This window comes from Oryza sativa, chromosome 7 (assembly GCF_034140825.1).
Source record: "Oryza sativa Japonica Group chromosome 7, ASM3414082v1".
Taxonomy (NCBI): Eukaryota; Viridiplantae; Streptophyta; class Magnoliopsida; order Poales; family Poaceae; genus Oryza; species Oryza sativa.
The window spans coordinates 3,608,782-3,629,486 of NC_089041.1; the positions used below are offsets into that span (position 1 = coordinate 3,608,782).

Here is a 20,705-nt window from a genome sequence, read left to right on the forward strand (position 1 = left end):
CTAGGTAGTCGATCGATCGCTGGATGTTGGCAGCTGCTTGATTATATTATATCATTTTGTCATGTCACTTGGCTTATCTATATATGTCATTTAATTTGTCATGTTACTTGTAAGTATATTGTTATAATAAGGTAGATTTTCATGCGGCTGAAAAGATTTACAAATTTTCAGTCACCTAAAACTACTCCCTTCTCCCTCCTGCTCGAAAATAATATTCGTTTTGTACAATATCAATGTCAAACTTTAAAAACTTCGATTCAACTATGAATAACTTCTAAAATATTTGTGTTAGAAACATGGAGACCATACATATAGATTTTAAGTAGATTACTCTTAAAATGTACTTCAATAAAATCATATATTTGTAGATATTTCTCAATATATCTATATATCTCTATCTACTATTATAAAAATTGAAGCGTATGAGTCGGTTTTTAAGTTTGTTTGCTTTTGAAAATATATATTCGTATTTGAGTCGGTTTTTAAGATCCTTCACTTTTTTAATATAGAAGGAATCATATAAGAAACCCGTTTAAAAAAAACTCGCATGCTAACTTTTTTTCATCTTAACTAAACCATATAACAATAATAAGATTAAAATAGATTTCACCCGTTGCAACGCACGGGCATTTTATCTAGTCTCTACTATTGTAAAAAATTTAAGATGTTTTTTCCGGTACTTTGGTAGGTCATCCGTGTTTGAGTCGGTTTTTAAGTTCGTTTGGTTTGGAAATACAGATCTGTGTTTGAGTCGGTTTTTAAGTTTGTTCGCTTTAGGAAATACAAAAGACGTCTTATAAGAAATCTCTTTAAAAAAACCTGCATGGTAACTTATGACGCTTTTGAAAATACAAAAGGAGCCATATAAGAAATCATTTAAAAAAAACTTCATGCTAATTTGAGATAAGAGTCGACTCCTAATTACAACTCATGACTTTCTAAAACAAAGATCCAAGCAAATTCCTACGATGATTTTCACCCTAGCTAAACCGTATAACAACAACAATAAAACTAAAATAGCCTTCACCCGTCGCAAAGCACGGGCTTTTTTCTAGTTATTATAAAAATTGAAGATGTTTTTGTCGGTACTTTGGTATGTCATCCGTATTTGAGTCGGCTTTTAATTTCATTCACTTTTGGAAATACAGATCCATGTTTGAATTGGTTTTTAAGTTCTTTCGGTTTTAGAAATATAAAAGAAGTCGTATAAGACATCTCTTTAAAAAAAACTCACATGCTAACTTGAGACGATCGGACTTCTAATTGTAGCTCATGATTTTGAAAAAAAAAGAGTTCCCATAGTAAATTTCACCTTAGCTAAACCGTATAATAATAATAAGATTAAATAGGTTTTATCCGTTGTAACGCACGGGCATTTTTTCTAGTACCTAATAAAAAGATATGTAAGGTTTCGGATATTCTTTTTTTCGCCCATCATCCTGATCCCATTACTAAAATCTGTTTTAATCCCTTAATAGTCCGGTCGGACATTTTCCAATCTAATACAAAATGCGGTTAATATAGAATATGTGTTCTTTCATGTAACCACCAAGCACAAGTAGCAGTTTGCCTACTTGGTTAGTGAAGAAAATTTGCGCCCTGGCCACCAGGATTCGATTCCCACCATCCTAATAATTAGTGTGAAGAAAAAATAATAATAATAATTAGTGTGTGGGAGCAAATAAGACACTAACATGATATAATTATTTGCTACTTTTTTTGTCATGTATTATTATGAGTCAGTTGCAATACATGATTATTTTTTGGTACTCGGTATTGATAAACGTTTTTTCATATTATAAAGAGTAGCCATAGTACAAGATTCATGTATTATTATGAGTCAGTTGCAATACATGATTATTTTTTGGTACTCGGTATTGATAAACGTTTTTTCATATTATAAAGAGTAGCCATAGTACAAGATATATTTTTCGCTAGCTATCAGATCAACCTCACTGTACTCCAATTGCATAATCGCTCACTAAAAAAATCAGAAGGAAATGATACAATCAATGGAAAGAAAAAAAAAGTGGTGTATCGCATAATAACTTTCACTCTTAACAACAGAATAAATCATACAATGAATGGAAAAAAAGTGATGTGATTAGATGTTCTATGACGAATGAGAAATTGATGAGGGAAAAAAATCCGGATGTAAACACGATTTATTTTGTTGGTGATTACATGTTTTTAAAAACAAAGACACATGTGATTGTTTTTTATTTTTAAAAATAATTTATTTTGTCGGTAAATAGTTCATTTTGTGGTGATTACATGTTTTTAAGTTACAAAATGAACTATTTTTTATCCGATACCTGGTAGGCATGAGTCCAAACTTTATTCCTACTTGATTGCTACAGTATCACGCATTATTGTGCTGGGCTGTAGCTCCTCTGCTCTGTGGGCGCGCTGGTGGGCTGCGACTGCTTTTTTCTGGGCCGGCCTGCTGTTGCTTTGGATGGGTTGCAATATTTCTCCCTAATCCACAAATCAGGGCTGCTTTGGATGCGCTTTCTCTCTTTTTTTTTCTCTTTTATTTGCGGGCTTAAGAGATCGCTGTCAGCTTCCGAATCATGATTAGCGACGAAATATCATGTGGGCCCACGCTTAATAACGTATGAAAATATTTACGGAAGCCTTACTTATTTTTGGTATATAGATATAGATATAGATTTGCACTGTCTATGGGCCTCTCCTAGGCCAAATTACCCTATCAAAAGCTTTTACACTTATTATTACTTAGAATAAGTCTACTTTACCTCTCACATCTCAAATTCTATTTTCGTGCAATTTTTTCTCTCCGCCACTAGCACGGACCATGCACATCCAATGGTTAAAAAATCAAAAAAGTTGTCCCTCTCCTAGGCCAGATTACCCTATCAAAAACTTTTATGCTTATTATTACTCGGAATAAGTCTACTTTTCCTCCCACGTCTCAAATCCTATTTGCGCGCAATTTTTTTCTCTCTGACACTAGCACGGACCATGCACATCCGATGGTTAAAAAATCAAATAAGTTTTGCACCTCTTTCTTAACAGATATTTAGTTTTTTTCTCTCCACCACTAGCACGAACCATACACATCCGATAGTTAAAAAATCAAAAAAGTTTTGCACCTCTTTCTTCAACAGATATTCAGTGCCACTAGTACGGACCATGCACATCCGATGGTTAAAAAATCAAAAAAGTTTTGCACCTCTTTCTTCAACAGATATCCAGTGCCACTAGCACGGACCATGCACATCCGATGGTTGAAAAATCAAAAGTTTTGCACCTCTTTCTTCAACAGATATTTAGTTATTATGAAATCTTATAATGAACCAGCTTTAAATTCGAAAATCAAACATAATTACTTTTTTTCTTTTCGTCGTCTGCAAAACACAACATATTAGAGTTCGCACCATCTATAGTCCACGCATGAGCCGTGAAACGATCCGTCTCCATGCGAGTCCGTGTTCGATTTTGGAAATTATCAAACGCTTGCCATGCAAGAGTTGAGAGAGAGCGTGTGTTATGACAATATGAGTATATCAATATGCAATAGTGTTTCTTATCCGTCCTGATTATCATTAACCTTGCATTGGACGTTTTGTCCATCTTGAAACATTATTACATATATGTTAACTGTGTATTTATAGCATTTAACCTTTCATTATACCCGTAGTGAAGCACGGGTATTTTGCTAGTTATAATAGAAAATAGTAATGGAAGTTACTTTTTAAAGATCATGTTCTCGTTCAAAACGATAATTATTTTTAACCTATACGGAGTACTTGCTATGTATTTTAAGTGCAATTTGTTGTCATGTATGGTTTTAATTTATTTTTATCTAAGCTTGATTTTATTTTTATATCCAAGTTTAAATATTTTTCATGTAAGTTTGTAAATTTATTGAATTATAATTGTGTTTCATGTTTGGGTGAGAAAGTTATCCAAGAAAGAAGAAACATTTTTTTAAAATAAAAAAAAGTACGGAAGCGACGAACCATATTAGGTCATCATATCCAATGGATGAGAAAAGTGATTGGCACTTTTGAAAACTCTCAGGCTCATGAAACCTAGGTTCTCTCGAGGTATTATTGTAATAATTTTCCTGGTTATCTCTTGAAGTTTTAAGTTATTATTATACTAATAACTAGCTAATTGCTAATCCGTACGTTGCACGAGATATTCTTATCGATACTATAAATGTTAAAGTTCTAATATTATGTTGAATTATTAGTTTTTTTTGAGGGAAAAACTTCTTGGTTAATTAACTTTGAAATTCGTGAAAGAATAAAAAGGACTATGCATTTTACATAGCTAAAATACCTTGTATTTCAATTTTAGGACGGATCGAGGAAGTATTAAGCAGGAACAGTGAATACACAAGAGTTAAAAGAGCGTAGGGAGGGAGGGGTGAATTACAGCCAGGCAATGTCTCGCGAAATTGGAAGAAAAGGATATATTGAATAAACATTTTATCTAGTAATAAAAATTCAAAAGAAAAATGTTATCTGCATAATTAGGTCAATTTTGATAATTAGCGGTTTGGTCAATCAGAACAAAGTTTTCCAACATGCAAACATCACTCAATACACTCGTAGGCCAGTGACATGGAACAAAATACACAACATGTAAACATCACTTATAAAATACACAACATGTAAACATCACTTATATATATAGGCTCACACTCATTGGTTGTATGTATCTTATATATGCATCATGTATGATGCATGTCCAGATACATAGCCAGGGTTTGTCTTTTTTTTTTGGACGGAGAGAGTAGTTGACATGAGTACAATAAAGCTTCAGTTATCTTGAAATAACAAACCACCACTGCCTCAGGGTACTTGGAGCTCCTCATTGGTCCTCATGATTGGAACTACACTGGTGCTTTGAACAGCATTGGGTGCTGCCTGAATTTCGGCGGGCGGCGCGCTTGTTATCAATGCACAGAAATAGACCAAACAATCCACAAAGGCCCATAGTATATGAGTATAAGATCATGCCATGGAGTACTTTATCAAGTATCGGTCGCCTCCTGAACAAAGGGGAAAAAAAGATAAATTGGCTAAAATCAATCATCATTCTACAAATACGATTTGCTATATGCTAGCTAGCCACGTATTAATTCTATCTGACCGATTTGTGTAGTTTAAGAAAGCGAAACAGTAATGGCTATTTTTGTTTACAACAGTTTGTCTAGTCAAATTAATGTTCCAGCTGGTTTAAGAGGGTAATTACATACAGTAAATAAAAAAGATACTGATGACCTTTTCTGATCGAGTTCACATCAAACTTGATTCAGCTAGTGCTAGTGTGCCTTTCTACATTTTGCAGTTTCACAGTGATGGATATATAATAGGACATGACCCGATACATATAGCTAGAAGATAATTAATTAATTAGTGCTAATAGTATATACTTACGGAGTGAAGTCTGACGTTGCGGCAAGTCGATCGACCTTGGCAGTTGTACTGAATAAAGCATTTGTGTTGGCGCCTCTAACACAAGCATAGGTGTTGATCACGCGATTATTGGTGTGATGAACAGAGGACAGCCCAGTTGTTGGCAAGGTGTTGAAGTTCCTCGACGCCTGCATTAGGCAGGATAACAAATCAGGACAGGCAATTGAGCCAAGTTTTTTTCTTTGCAAGTACATGAAATATATATAAGATATAATGTCTTGGCATTGTTTAGTAGTCCCTCCGTTTCAAATCACTTTCGTTTTAGCTGTGTCTTAGATCAAAACATTCCTAACTTTGACAATCAATATCTAAAAATTCATATAGTTTGGCAACACGTGAATAATATATATTGTGAATATACTCCATCCGTTTCACAATGTAAGTTATTATAGCATTTCCCATATTCATATTGATGTTAATAAATCTAGACATATTTTATATTGATGTTAATGAATCTAGACATATACATTAACATCAATATGAATGTGGGAAATGCTACAATGACTTACATTGTGAAACGGAGAAAGTATTTCTTATGGTGAATCTAAAAGCATAAATCTTAAGATGTTAAGCTAGTCAATGTTAGGAACGTTTTACTTACGAAAAATCCAAAACGACAAATAATTTAAAACAGAATAGCCATGTCATCCTGTCACATTATGAATTAGCGTCCTAAACTCTTTAGTAAAAGGCATAGATTGAGATGCAAGATATGAAGTATAAGTAACTACTCTTATATTCAATTTCATTATCTAAAGAAATCACACTTAACTGAATTGAAGGATGGGAGTAGGATGGGAGTGGTACACGAACCTCAGCAGCGCCGGGGAAAAGCCTTGGTCGATTCGGAAGACAAATGAGAGGCTAATTTACGGAACACGAAACGACCGGCCATGTCGGCGATGGCTATCGATCTGATCGGCTGATCTGTGGTGATGTGAGGGTTAAAATTCCTCAAAAACGGGGGACGACGCACGAACTGATTGGATTGAGGCCCTCCCTATAAAATGGAGAGGCGCAATCACCTTGAACCGAAACCGAAGCTGAATCAGCCACGTAAGACGACAGTGGAGATCTATTCCTTTCCAATATTACAACAACTCGGAATACAAATCCGATTCCAAATGATTGTCAGCATAAAAAAAATAAAATTCAGGATATACGACGAAGGGGGAGAGGAGCTTGTTCCACATCGACCCGGCCGTACGTGCTCGACGAAGGGTGGAGGTGCGGCGCCTCCTCGCGGCGGCCGGGCGGCAGACCCGCGGCGGCGCGGTGGCGGTCGCCGTGGACGGACTGCTGTTCGAGCACCTGCTGTGGCTGCAGGCGGCCAGAAACAAGGGGATGCTGAGATACGAGCCTACGACGACGACGAATCTGCCGCCGCCGACCTGTCGGAGATCGTCGAGTTCTACTTGCAGGACGACTCCAGCCCAGGGTTGGAAATTTCGGACCGAAATTTCGGTCACTTCCGATACGATATTATTTTGACCGAAATTTTTTAATTTTTTCATGAATTTGAGTAATATTTATTCAAATTCAACTAAATTTTGCTCAAAATTTTAGAAACTTCGGACCGAAATTTTCAGATTTCGGTGACCCCCGATACAAACACCTCAACCGATAGAGTGAACCCTGCTCCAGCCACCGCCGGATCTAGCGCCAAATTGATCTCTCTCTCTCTCTCTCTCTCTCTCTCTCTAAAACTGCATCGATTTAGTTATGTGTATAGGGTCATAATCCCTCCCGAAATAGAAATAAGGTGGTGTTCCATACATAGATTAATTACTTCTATGAGTTATAAATATGCATCTTGGGATCAAATCACAAATGACAAATCTGGCTATATGTGTTAAAGTTCTAATCAATATAGTAGATAGTAAATACTGCAGCCTAATCTACTCTCTTGTTTTCTCCAAATTAATAAGGACATACAGCTGTAGCATGATGGTCTTCCAGGAAATTATCGTGTCTTTTCAGCAAAGGTACTATACCCAAAAAACACAAGTAAATTCTGATGATATTTTTTTTATTGTGCCTAAATTAATTGTTTACTAGAATTTCTTTGCTTCAGATTGCTCTATGTGAATCGAGTTGTCGGAAAAAAGTGTCATTTTTCTTGTTGCTTCTTTTGGTGCATTAGATGCATGTCGGTGCCTTTCACCCATCTTTCAATTTTTCGAAGGATGACATAAGTCATGATATGTTACATGCTAGGCATAAGGTTACGATAGAACTTATGCGCTGCATTTTGCATAATGCTGTCTGTAAATATGAAGTGTTCGAATGATGATTTATATTCACTCTCTTCTTCATATTAGTTGAAAACTTGCTGCTGGCTATCTCTTCTTCAAGCAATCTAACTTTCTGAATGAATTCTTTTTTTTTACTTATGTTCTGATTTTATGCCATCACTTTTATTTATATACAAGTACTTTTCATGCTCTGGAAACTAGGTGGAAAGAATTTGTGTTATTTTGAATACTCGCATCATCTTTACTTGTTATGTAATGCTATTGTTGTTCCACAGATTTCATTGTTCGAGGAATGCATAATGCTGGACAGAGCTCTTGAGGAGATGCAGAAAAAGGATAGCAAAATTGTAAGTCTTATCTTTTTCAATCATGTAAAGAGGAAAATATTACTCAGACAGATGGGCGCACATAATTATTTTTTTTTCTAGGTTGACAAGCTATCATTCAAAGAACAAATGGCCTACGTTTTGTTGAAAGTTGGCCGCTTTGAGGAGGCTGAGAAAACATATAGGTCCATGCTTTTTATGAATCCTGATAACTACAAGTGAGACACTTGTGCTGCTTTTTTTTCCTCACTTAAATTTCTTTGCTTTGGTCTTCTGGTAAACTCTGAAAACAGTGAATATGGGTTTTGAATTTCAACATGGACTTATGCTAATATGTTGTTTACATGCCATTTTTATTCCTTTTGACGTATATATAATATCTGATTTTTAGATTATTGTTATTTTTAAATTTAGAATTTTGTGATGATGCATGCTTTAGCAACTTCTGTAAAATACTATCTCCCAGTTTATGAGTTATATGATAATCTAGCTCTATTTTATAAATAAAGTGTTTGTCAATCGGCTAATTCAACCAATTTTATCGGTACTTGCATTCTGTAGTTAATCATGACAACAATTTGGTCTGCAACCACATGAACTATCCACGAGGCAAAAATCACATGTTATCACGATTGATTATGAGCCTTCAGTCCTTCACGTATTTAATGTCCATGTTGCAAAACTTTGCATGGGATTGATTTAAGTTATTTCTTGTGTTTGTTCTCTCTTTGCCTAATATATGTATATCACATGCTCTTCATAGGAGGACAGGGGAGCTATACCATTATATTTAGCTTGTAGGAGGGTTCTTAGTTAACCTGGTGGGTGGTGGCCGGTTTAAACCCAGTAGTCCCATATAAACAATGGGGTGATCATGCTTACCAACGACTTGGCTTGCCCTTTTAGGATAAGTGAGGATGGTTAGCCTCTGGTTTTTCAGAATTTACCTAGTGTGCATGGTATCTGAAATATGTGGCCTGATATGAACCAATTTTCTGTCTGCTAAGGCTTGTATAACGGAATAAGTGGCGAAGAAGGGAGGTGCTTAGTATACCATGTCAGAAAGCATCCGTCCAAGAGCCCAAACTTTCAGTGCAAGTAAGGTCACTGCAATAGGCATCCATGTGCATGCGTATTGGTTGGCTTAATCCCCCTAGATAGTTGGACATAAAACTTTCGGAACCATCTGCATCCATGCCAACTGGGCTCATCTTTTAGGTGGAGTGATGCTGTAAGGCTAAGTGTTAGGATAAGTTTGATGCATCTTTTGGTGCTACAATCTTCCTCTATGACTTAAAAAGAACATTTAGGTAAAGTGTAGCTGTTGCAGAATAATTTCAGAACACTGGGATATGAGATGCAAATATCAACTCAATTTTGGAATTCTCTTATATTCAGGGATTGCGTATATAGCACTCTTCTGACTTACATTGTACCCCTTCTTGATAATACTCTAGGAAATGATTTATTTTCACTGGTTTTACACAGGTGTTTCATAGCTATTCAAAAGTGCCTTGGTCTATACTCAGAGAATGGTCAGTATTCCACTGATGATGTTGACCGATTATGCACATTTTATAGCTCACTTAAAAAAGAATATGGTTGGTCATCTGTTGTTAAGGTAAACTACCTCAAATTGTTTTTATTTTTTCTTTGTTCCTTCATGTTAAATTGTTGGGTTCTCCGGGCACACAACAGTATCTTGATATATGTGGTATTTATTCGTTCTATATTGCAACACTAATAACTAATTTGCTGAATCCCAAGTTGTCTATCCATATATATGGTGAGTGGGGCATGCACTGTAGAAGCTGTGAATCTAAAATTGTCTCTAATTGCAACAACGCATACCCCTTGATTTCCTGGAAGAAGAGAAATTTCAGGAGGCAGCAGATAATTATGTCAGAACCCTATTAACCAAGGTAAATTCAGCCACTCTTAGGAGGTACTTTTAGTTTCTATTTACGGTGTCTCATTTTTGGTTATATAGGTATGAAAAATAAACATTATGTAGGGCAATCTGTATAGCAAAGATAGTAGTACTGTTAGATACTGTAAATAAATGAAACAAGACAAGGCAATAACGCTTGAATGATTGTTCAGTTATAATTCATTGAGAGGAATTTCTTCCAAGTGAAAAATAAGATTATCATTATTTTTTTAGAGCAGTAGCTACCAAACAGTTATGGTTTAAATTATATAATTTAGTATTATTTTATCATTTTCCATTCTTTACATGTTTCATACTGTGAACAATTAGTACTTTTTTTTGTTCAACAACTTCAATCTATGATCAATTTTAAGAACATATAAACTCATACTGAATTATGTGCTATATTTGTTATATATTATACAATTGCAATACGTAATATTATTGATGTGAAATCTAAGGTATAAAACTTGTCAATTGTTTTTCTTGTCATTTTAAATTCATGTACTTGCCTCATAAAATTTGTATAAATATTGGGGTTTTATTTTTAAAGAGCAAATTAGAGCAGAGTTCAGAGTATGCTCATGTTGCTTGCTGTTGGGTATACCTCCCAGGGGATGGGATGCTCTTATCCGTCCTCAACAAAATTCGTGGTGGCTGGCCGGCCTTTTCATTCTACTCAGAAACGTTGTTACTGTGGTGCTACAGCTGCGACTGCTTACCTTGCTCTGTTAGCTTTTTTTGGATTGCTAATTTCAAATGCGAAATTGGTTATTAGTGTTTCTTGTTTATACAGCACATGAATCAGTATGTAGAATCATACTTTACACTGCCATTTTCTCCAAAGAGGGTGTGATAAGCACTTCTGCATCCATTTGAACTCATATATACTTGTGTGCCCTTTAGTTTTGCAGGATAATTATATGAAAGAAGGAATTAAAATGAGAATTTTCTTCAACAGTTCAGTGTTCCTCATAGAACATCGAGTTCGACGCTCCTCTATGTCTGGAGTTACGTAGCACATTTTTACTAGCAGGTGACTAGGGTGCTGCTCAATTTAGTTTTCACACTTTACCACTATATTCATTCTGTTGCTCAAATCAGCGGCTGCTTGCAGGTCCTCTGAAGTAAGATGTTTACCTATCTCACTATTTCGCCCTCACATGTTTGTTATACAATTGAATGGATATGCAAAGTTTTTTATAGCATTTATTCAAATAATCAACCACAAGAAAAAGCTAACCAAGCATATCTTGTATGTTCCTATGTAGATTTGAAATATCATGTGACAAACAAGGTCATGTCATTTGCTAGCTTATAAACATATTAAGCAGACCATTTTAAAGTGCACTTTCACACGACTGTTGTATGTTGTATGCTTTGCAGTTCTACATAAGAATTTTATAATAAAAAATACATAGTTTTTCCATTTTTTTGGTTGCATCTAAAGTTCACTGCCTTTATGCTAGGGTTCAATTCCAGTGTGCCCATCATGATGTATTTGATAGGCTTTTGGAGTTTAGTATTGTCAATGTTTTGACATGGTCTTTAGATAGTACACTAATTTGATGTTTTACAGAAATGGTGAACATGGAGTAGTACCACGTTACATTGAGAGTCATCTTAATCTACCAGAGGATACCATTAGGTATATCTCTCTCCATCGCACTCTAAAATATATTTATCAGGTATATCCCTCTCCATCGCACTCTCTGGAATATATTTTGGCTTATTTACATAATCCTATCATGCTCTCTTTCACAGTAATATATTTCTAGAAAATGTTGATTTGGGTAATATTTGTTCGTCGATGACAACCATTTCATGTCCATAATGAATGGTTTATTATGTTTTCAACATGACAAAGCCATATGTATGCTTCATAGTTTGAGACTGCTGTGTGACAGAAATTTATGTATGCCCGCAAGAGTAGTTTGTGGAGAGCGCCTTGTATGATTTTCGAAATATCACCAAGCAACGAGCTTATGGTTGGATTTTCTTCGGAAGCTTCTTTTGTGCTTCGACTGCTATGCCTGTACAAAGTTCACAGATAATAAACTAGAAATAAAATAACCTGGTCCCTCAGATGATTTATCTATGTTTTGTGCTCATCAAAGGAAAGCAGGACCTGACCCTCCTGACCAAGTTCAAGTTGTGACATAAGGTTTGCAAGAGTAGAGTGAATCTCCTCGTAGCAAATTTTCATCAGTTTATCTCATTATTGTGTAAAACTCTGATTTTATTTTACATATACATCAGTGCATTTATCGTGTAAAACTCTGATTTTATTTTTTATATGCATCAGTGTGCATAATCTTTAGGATTGTAAATTTGTAATGGTGGGTGAGAGCTTTGTTCTCATCAGAATCTTTAGCACCATTTCTATTAAATTACTCATCAATGGGTAACCTGTGTATGCTGTTCGATTCATGTGCCTACAACTTTGCTCAAGAAAGAATAGTCCTTTCTTGGTTGTCTTAGACAATCACTGATTTAGTCTGAAAGCAAATAATTTAACCTAATCAACCGAGTTGTATGCAGGCGGCGCGGCTTGGCTCGCCCCAGCCTCTAGTGATCATCTATCCTTAGTCATCTGGAACAGATGCTGCGAAGGGATGGTACATTGTTACAAGTACAACAAACTCTCGCGTCATCCAAGCCAGAGACCGTTCATTTCTGCTTCCATGTTTCAAACCCGCAACTGTATACAACATAGACTTCCAGCTAGTTCACTTACAAATGCTACGAAAATCCTAGATTGAGCATTCGAGTTCCTGCTGTTAGCTGCACATAAATGATAAAAACAAAATGAGGTGGGTTTCTTTTCTTCGCTCGGTTTCATGGTTCTAAAACTCTTCATCGAACGCAAACTCATCGTCGTCAGGCAACATTGCTGTCAAGAGCGAGTACTTCACCCGCAGCGAGATCTTGCCCCTCTCGAGCTGCAGCTTCGCACCTGAGACCACCCAATAACCTGGCAGATCCTGCGGTCCACGCATCATCTCTGTTGGATCCACAAACTTGAGAAGTTTTGGGGTCTGCACTGGAACAGGGGGTCCACCAGGGTACACTGCCGAGTTGATGTTCACATCAGCAGGGCGAGGCGCGGGCTTTTGAGCTGCTGTGGAGAAATGTGTGCTGATGAGTGTTGAGATGAGGCCCGATTTCTGAGCCAGGTTTGGAGATCCTTCCCACTCAGGGTTCCTGACGGAAGTGGCGTTGCAGACCTTGGAGAAATGGAGGCGAAGGAACAGTATTTTCTTGAAGCCATGGCTAACCACTTCTAATTGTGCCCCCGTGACAATGGAGGAGTCATCTGATTCAACTGGTGCAGTGCAGACATGGGAGAAACGCTTCCATGAGCCAATTGGTTCGTAGTACTTGCGGTCATATGCTTCTGGAGTTTGGTCATTGTAAGGATCATCTTCAAGCTGAAGAATCTGAGGAAGAGAGCAGAGATGCTGGAGATGGATAGCTAGTTTGTTGCTCCTTTTTCCTTCAAGAAACAGCCGGATTCCTGTAACAGGTCTTTTGCCCACATCAACCTGTGCCAATTTGTTTTAAAATAAATCGAGTGATAGAAGAAAAAAAAGGAAAAAACCATCATCGAATACTGCTTAAATGATAAGATTACATCCAGTAAAAAAGGTTACAGCATTTTTCAGGCTTGTTAGAGTAGATTTTTCATATAGTGCAATTGGCAAACTTGCATGAAAACTCAATTTTGCAGTTTTTACAGATAAAAATGTCAAGGTTATCAATGCAGACTCTAAATATGCAAAAGTCAAATAACACTATCACCACCATCATCATTAACTCATCATTATCAAATGCTTCTAGAGCTAGCCTATCCTGACTTAGTGTTATAGTGAGTACAAGACTACAATAATTATGATATAAGTATGCAAGGATAAAACAAAAGAAATATATAAACAAGGGAGGTTTCAATTATGATAACAAAAAAAAGATACATACCATGTTGGTACAAACATAAAGCTTTGGACCAATTAAATTAACTGGTAAAGATACAGTGCTTTGTCTTTTCCTCTGAGGACCAAGAGGGAGGTCACTGTAAACAGGAGCCCACTGCCTTGGAAGCTGGAACTCCAAAAATTGGTGCAGCTCTTCAATTTGAGGCTTATCTGCACAGAACTTACACATGTCACACAGTTGCTTGTGTTGTTTCAGGCCTAATGCCATCTTTTTCCTAGCTAGAATGATTGTCTGTATGCCATGATACGACAGTGACCCATAACCTAAAAAGATCCAACTCAATTGGAAGTACATTTTTTTTCCTCTGAAGCTCATTACTAGAGAACACCTGCTTTGCAGCCATACTAAAGATGAGAACTACCACAGGGGGAAGAGAGCCATGCAAATGCAAGCTGACTAGCTGATGATGTGACACCATACTAAATTGGGTATTATTTCACACGCCACAGAAGAAAATATAGGAAGCACAGTCGGTGAACAAAGCTATGAAATATAGAAATATTACATAATCTATTCTCCAGCAGCACCTTCTTTTATTAGAATTAGTAAACAACATCGACTACTATTTTTAGTATATGAAAGAGAAGCCAGTCAACCCTCTTTCTACATGTTTGACCATTTGAGGTGGATAGGGTCCAGGTTCAAATTTCAAACAGCCTACAGATAACATTAAATCCTGCCATATTGAAAAACAGACAGTACTTGACATTAGCGTGCCATAATCGTCTTTTCTTAACTCTAGACACTACCGTCAATTATAAACCATGAATAAGCAAGCTGCAATTATGCCAATAACAGAAGTGCAAAGCAAAAGTAAACCACTGAGGATGAAGATCCAGGCTCTCTTATTATTAGTCATAATTGCAGATGCAGTTTCATGTTAACTAACAAAGAGGTAGAGTGGAAAACTCGACTTACATCGAAGGTACAGATTAATTGCATGGTTTAAAAATCCACAGCCAGGAACTCCATTCAACAGTGAAGTAATAGGTATGAAGGACATTGAGATAACATCAGGTTCTGCCTGAACAGTATTCAGCCACTCGCTGTGAGAAAGGATATCTTTATCCCTTCCACCTCTCCGCTTAGGCATCATCACCAAATCCTGAGTGGCACAACCACAACTTACCGATATGAATGTGAACAAAGATAAATGCATCAACACAAAAGAACTATACCTCCTTTGAAGAGTAAGAATTCAATGGACTGGAGTCCACAAATCTCAGCCGATGCTCTCTTGTGTCAATCTGAACAGCACAGAAAAACTAAGATTGTAAATTTTAGAAGAGAAAAAAAAAGGGAATAGGAATTGATGCAAAACCAACATATTTCGTACAAAAATGGTACTGCCAGTCTGCCAGAGAACAGTAAATCTATTATTAAATTCCAATTAACCTACATATACAGACTTACAGAGATCGAGATTGAGAATAATTGTGAAATGGTATAACTGTATCGCTAAACCCAAGATACTCCTTGGCTATGCAGCCTCATAGAACATAGCACATGCATATGCCAATTTCTTACTTCAAATCTTTAAAAGTTGTAAACTCAAAATAATGTGGCGCCAATCAACGATATAAGTTTCTGATAATAGTATCAAATAAATGGTAACACTAATTTCAACTGGTGAAAAGCCACATTTCCACTATAGAAGAAAATTATACATATGGTGAGACAATGAGATGTGTTCAACAAAAAGGATCTTTACACAACATGCTCTTAACTATTGAGAGGGCTACAAGGATGCTTATAAAAAAATACAGCAGTTAATGCTGATCACTGATGCCGAATAAAAATCATGCCATGAGAAAAGAAGGCAGAAAAAATTTAGACGCTGAGGAATCACCTTATCCTTTCCATAGGAATCCTTGAAACTGAAGTCAGATTGCCCGTTTGCATCAAGAAATCTTCGGTCTGACATCTCCTTCAATCGTTTTTGAACATCAACAGCTTGCAAAGTTGATGAATGCTGTTGTTTTAAATAAATTATATCCTTGCCTCCCATTTTTATACCAACAACTACATGAGTACCAAACTTTCTAATAAACCTGTAAGAGTAAAGTACGTTGTTCTCAAACAAGATCAAACAAAATTTTAGTTCAGCACTTGTTTTGATGTGCATAGTCTTCATTCATTGGTAGAATAGGTCAAATACTAACTGTAGAAAGCAAACTGATGTTATTTATCAGTGATCACAATAAATTAGTAAGGCCTAAAAATGGCATTACAAAGCAACTTATTAGGCATGAGCACTTCCAGCCTACCAACGAAAAATGAGCACTCAGAACAGTTCTGAAAATTTCAGAACATAAAAACTAAACCTAATGTGATTTTTCTGAAGGATATAAATACTAAGTTTTCAACTTTTCATTCAGAATTTAAATCACCACATGGAGCGTGGACTCAAATTGAATCTAACCTTGCTAATGCAGCAGGTTCCCATGTTGATGGAACAGCCTGCTTAACATGATCCCGGAGTACAATCTGTGCCTTTGAGAGTGCAACAGTGTACAGTGTGATACACCAACCATCAAAGGCAAGTGACTTGGTATTAGCAGCATCTTTCTGCCAGCAGCCAGTAAATTCAAACATAGTATTGAATAAACCAGATGGAATTTTCCCAGACAAAGATAATTCCTGGTTGAATTGCTCCGACATCTGCAAAATGCTTCACAACTTCAGGAACACAAATATTACCTTTTATAGATGTAATTATACTCTGCGACTTAAAGCGGCTTCCATGACAGCTGAAGAGGAAAAGAAGCATGACATGGACAAAGACTTGTATCATTGAGACATAATGTTCAGCCAGCAATGGTACATCAGTTCACAGCTCATCAGTTGGCAAACATAGAACAGTTATGAACAAGGTATATAGGAATTGCTTGCGTGACATATATTGCAGTTATATGAGATATCACTACAGAATCATACTGAATTGGAACAGAAAAAACATTGGATTGCAGAGTCTAATTGATTCATGTGCCACAACACCTGAGTCAGATAACTGTGGCCTGAGATAGGTGGCGTTGAATAGTGCCACATGCCAAAAAATGCACGCAACCAGCAAACCGGATAGAATCCTACAGTTTTGACTAAACGTCTAGCCATGCAATTGAGCAAAAATAACTCTGCTCTGGTAACTGTCAAAACTTGAGATGTCACAACGGAAGTGTGTCTCTATAAACCTCTAGTACGGACACTGCAAGTGTGGAATTATCATTTTGTAGGGAGCTCGCATCTCTGCACTTCTGCAGGCCTCAAATTATGCCAAATCTACTTAGAATACAAGGTAGATTAAAGTCTATGTTGCTAATAATTCAAATTGTTGAAACCATCCATATCAAGTAATTCTGAGATACTGAATTAACTTGTGTTCCTACTCTATTTTCTTGCTGGAGAAATTCTCCTAATTACAATAAATAATAATCCTATTTTCTATTAATTTATAGAATTGCAAAAGGTTATATTACTTTGGAGGTATCATGGAAGTTGGAACTATGAATGCTATCATATTAACCTCTTAGATCAAGATAGCAAGGGATTCATCATGATTATTGTTACATCATAGTAGCATACATTTACACAGCATCTTACGATATATTTCTCAGTCTTAAACATGGCAATATGCAGTATACACAAGATATGAATTGGGCATATGATACGTACCTGCTGAAATGACAGGACATCGGACCGGAACCGCGTCCGCTCCCCTTTGTCACACTTAATCGACTTGGACACGCCTGCAACTGTCAGTCCACCAGGGAGCACAATATCCTGAACCTCGTCATGGTCAAGCTCAATGAGCAACGGGTCAGGCGAACTGCGCTGCTTGCAATACTTGAGACGTATATCATGAGCAATGTCGTAACCAAGACCAATGGACTGTATAGCAGACTCCGCAGCACTTTGCAGCATTGCTCTGTATGCCATTTCTTATCATTCCACGTTGAGAAATCCGAAACCTTCCTAATTGTAGAGTTGACACGGCCAAATTTTATTTATTTTTGGCGACGATGAACCTCCGAATGAAGCAGACACTATAATCCTCTGAAGCTGGAATCGTCACAAAATCAAAGATTATTTTCTCCTCGATGAATCGATTAGAACTGACAGGAAAAGACAACTACTTGCTTTGCTTATTTGGAATCGAATACTGTCACTTCTTTAAAAGGGGATTGGGGGAGATGGTATGATCTACACCCACCACGCAGTCACTCAACTAGATTTTCAGTAGCTGGATCTACATAAACATAACACCAAACCTAATATGCCATCAAGCCGAACTACCCGGATCGGTAATTCAGTAAATTCATATCCAATTTCTAAGCAGCACGAACATTCTACAGCAACCACCAATGAAGAGCCACCCTCAAAACAGTAACCAAGCAAGAAGGTATACCAACGGGAGCACCTTCAAGCAGCTCGGATTCCAGTGAAGGCGAACCATCAGCTGGGGTGGCCGTCGGTGACTGCACAGGCGGGGGCGGATTCGAGAAGGAGGCCAATCTCGGATTCCAGCGACCGGAGATAGGTCAGGCGGTGGGGGAGCTCACGAGGCGGCGGAGGATTTGCTCCGCTCCTCGCCGAAGATGAGAAGAAGGGGAAGGAAGGATGAGTTGCTCACTTTTCTTTGGCCTTGTAGAGGATGACATGTAGGCCATGGGTTTGAAAAAGGAGAATGGCAAGTAGAGAATGACAAGTAGGGCATTATTTTATACGGATGTCGTGTACTAGTCTGAAACAATTTAGGAGTATTATTCAATTGGTTTGAAAATTACAAATCGGCTGGAATTGCGAATTCTCAAAAGGCCAAAGGTGCACCTTCAAGCAGCTCGGATTCCAGTGAAGGCGAACCATCAGCTGGGGCGGTGGCGAACCATCAGCTGGGGCGGCCGTCGGCGACTGTACAGGCGGGGGCGGATTCGAGAAGGAGGCCGATCTCGGATTCCAGCGACCGGAGATAGGTCAGGCGGTGGGGGAGCTCGCGAGGCGGCGGAGGATTTGCTCCGCTCCTCGCTGAAGATGAGAAGAAGGGGAAGGAAGGATGAGTTGCTCACTTTTCTTTGGCCTTGTAGAGGATGACATGTAGGCCATGGGTTTGAAAAAGGAGAATGACAAGTAGAGAATGCCTTGTAGAGGATGACATGTAGGCCATGGGTTTGAAAAAGGAGAATGACAAGTAAAGAACGACAAGTAGGGCATTATTTTATACGGATGTCGTGTACTAGTCTGAAACAATTTAGGAGTATTATTCAATTGGTTTGAAAATTACAAATCGGCTGGAATTGCGAATTCTCAAAAGGCCAAAGGCGTTTGTGCATATGGTGTGTTTTTGTTTTGCTATAAACTAGCGAAATATCCGTACATTGCAACGGATAAAAACAATTTTAATAATTATTTTGTCATAAGGCAAATCATCCGTTTTACTCATTGATATTTAATAAAAATAACGTGAAAATATTTAGAAATACATCAATAACATTGATTATTAATAATATTTTTCCTTTAATAATTTTAACTTGCATTTTATTATGTTATCACTTATATATAAATTTATATTTTTCTTTAATTTTATATATGAATCGTACTTAAACTTTATAAAAAAAATTGAATTCACATTGTTTCTAACATTCTATTGTTATTAGATTTGTACTTGGTATATAAAAGTATAGTTGATTTGAATTTATTAATTACCTAATTTAAATATATATATATGATTAGTCTAAATTTATTTTAATATCAAAAATATTAAAATATTATAGATATATCACAATGTTTTAGAGACGGGAAGACAAAGTAAGTTTGATGGTTTCAATTTATAACTTGATAAAGAAAGAATGCTAAATTAGATTCATGCCAAGTGGCACAATGTCTTTTAGAAAATTTATAACCTAATAAAGAAAAAAAATGTTTAATTAGATTAATTGCAAGTGTTACAGTATGTCTTTTAGAAAATTTTGTGGAATAAAAACTTCTTATAAGAATATACCTTAATAAAAAGCTATTTTGTGTGACTATGAGTAGTTTGTGGTATAGATTCTTCTTAAGAAATTTATATGAGTTTGGATGAGTACAAATTATGTGAGCTTACATTTTCCGTTCTAATGCAACTATTCTAAGAGTGTTTGGATGAGATTCAGTAACCAAATTACATCTGCTAAAAACAAAAATCAAAATTAACAAGTTGAAAGTAGGTGGAACTGGGCAGAGGCAGATCTAACCCTGTTTCGGTTGAACCCCGAAACTTTTTTGAGGGATAACGCAGAATAGCTGATGAGGTGTGGGTAGGGAGGGATGCTCACCGGCGAGCGACGATGCGGTGGAAGCAGGAGGACGCCGGGCGCCACCTCTCCTCGCAGGATGGGGATCGGCGCAAGCGGCGGCGAGGAGACGAAACTCGAGGCCGAGGCCGGATGGGATGGATTAGGATGCTCACCGGTGAGCGAATGCGGCGGGAGCAGGAGAACGCCGGCGCCACCTCTGCTAGCAGGATGCCAGCGGGAGGCGAGAAGACGGGAGTCGAGGGCGGCGGGCGAGGAGACGGGGGACGGATTGGGGAGGCGGAACGGAGGTCGTGCAGCGCTCTGCTGCCGTATACTCATATGCACTAGGCTGGAATGTTTTCATCTCCCCAAAAAGTTCATCTACGGTCCCTTTTCTTGTCGTTGAACCCTCTAATATTTTAAAACCGGATCACTTTTATCTCAAGTTAGGATTGCTTTCCAGTTTTGTTGACGTGGCG

At 37.3% G+C, this 20,705-nt stretch overlaps 1 protein-coding gene and 2 long non-coding RNA genes across 6 annotated transcripts; 1 reads left to right on the forward strand and 2 right to left on the reverse strand.

Moving 5' to 3' along the window:
• Positions 1-4,505: 4,505 nt before the first annotated feature.
• LOC107281739 (uncharacterized) lies at positions 4,506-6,708 on the reverse strand. The gene is made up of 3 exons (XR_001547504.3): positions 6,267-6,708; positions 5,415-5,581; positions 4,506-5,026 (listed from the first exon to the last, which is right to left on the reverse strand). It is a non-coding gene; the product is annotated as an uncharacterized lncRNA (long non-coding RNA).
• Positions 6,602-12,062, forward strand: LOC107281792 (uncharacterized). Its single transcript, XR_010742740.1, has 4 exons — positions 6,602-8,055; positions 8,137-8,252; positions 9,523-11,000; positions 11,544-12,062. It is a non-coding gene; the product is annotated as an uncharacterized lncRNA (long non-coding RNA).
• A 552-nt stretch (positions 12,063-12,614) lies between these two features.
• Positions 12,615-20,591, reverse strand: LOC4342485 (MACPF domain-containing protein At4g24290). Of its 4 annotated transcripts, none has more exons than XM_015792180.3 (8): positions 20,266-20,591; positions 17,630-18,016; positions 16,380-16,618; positions 15,807-16,008; positions 15,136-15,204; positions 14,876-15,062; positions 13,940-14,106; positions 12,615-13,481 (listed from the first exon to the last, which is right to left on the reverse strand). In XM_015792180.3, the coding sequence occupies exons 2-8, from the start codon at positions 17,891-17,893 to the stop codon at positions 13,440-13,442; spliced, it is 1,170 nt and encodes a 389-aa protein (XP_015647666.1). In that variant the 5' UTR covers positions 17,894-18,016; positions 20,266-20,591; the 3' UTR covers positions 12,615-13,439. The 4 variants fall into 4 exon arrangements, with proteins under 4 accessions (XP_015647666.1, XP_015647662.1, XP_066168729.1 ...); XM_015792176.3 differs by having other exon boundaries at positions 12,615-13,509; XM_066312632.1 differs by lacking the exon at positions 20,266-20,591 and adding an exon at positions 18,375-18,979 and having other exon boundaries at positions 12,615-13,509.
• Positions 20,592-20,705: the final 114 nt, after the last annotated feature.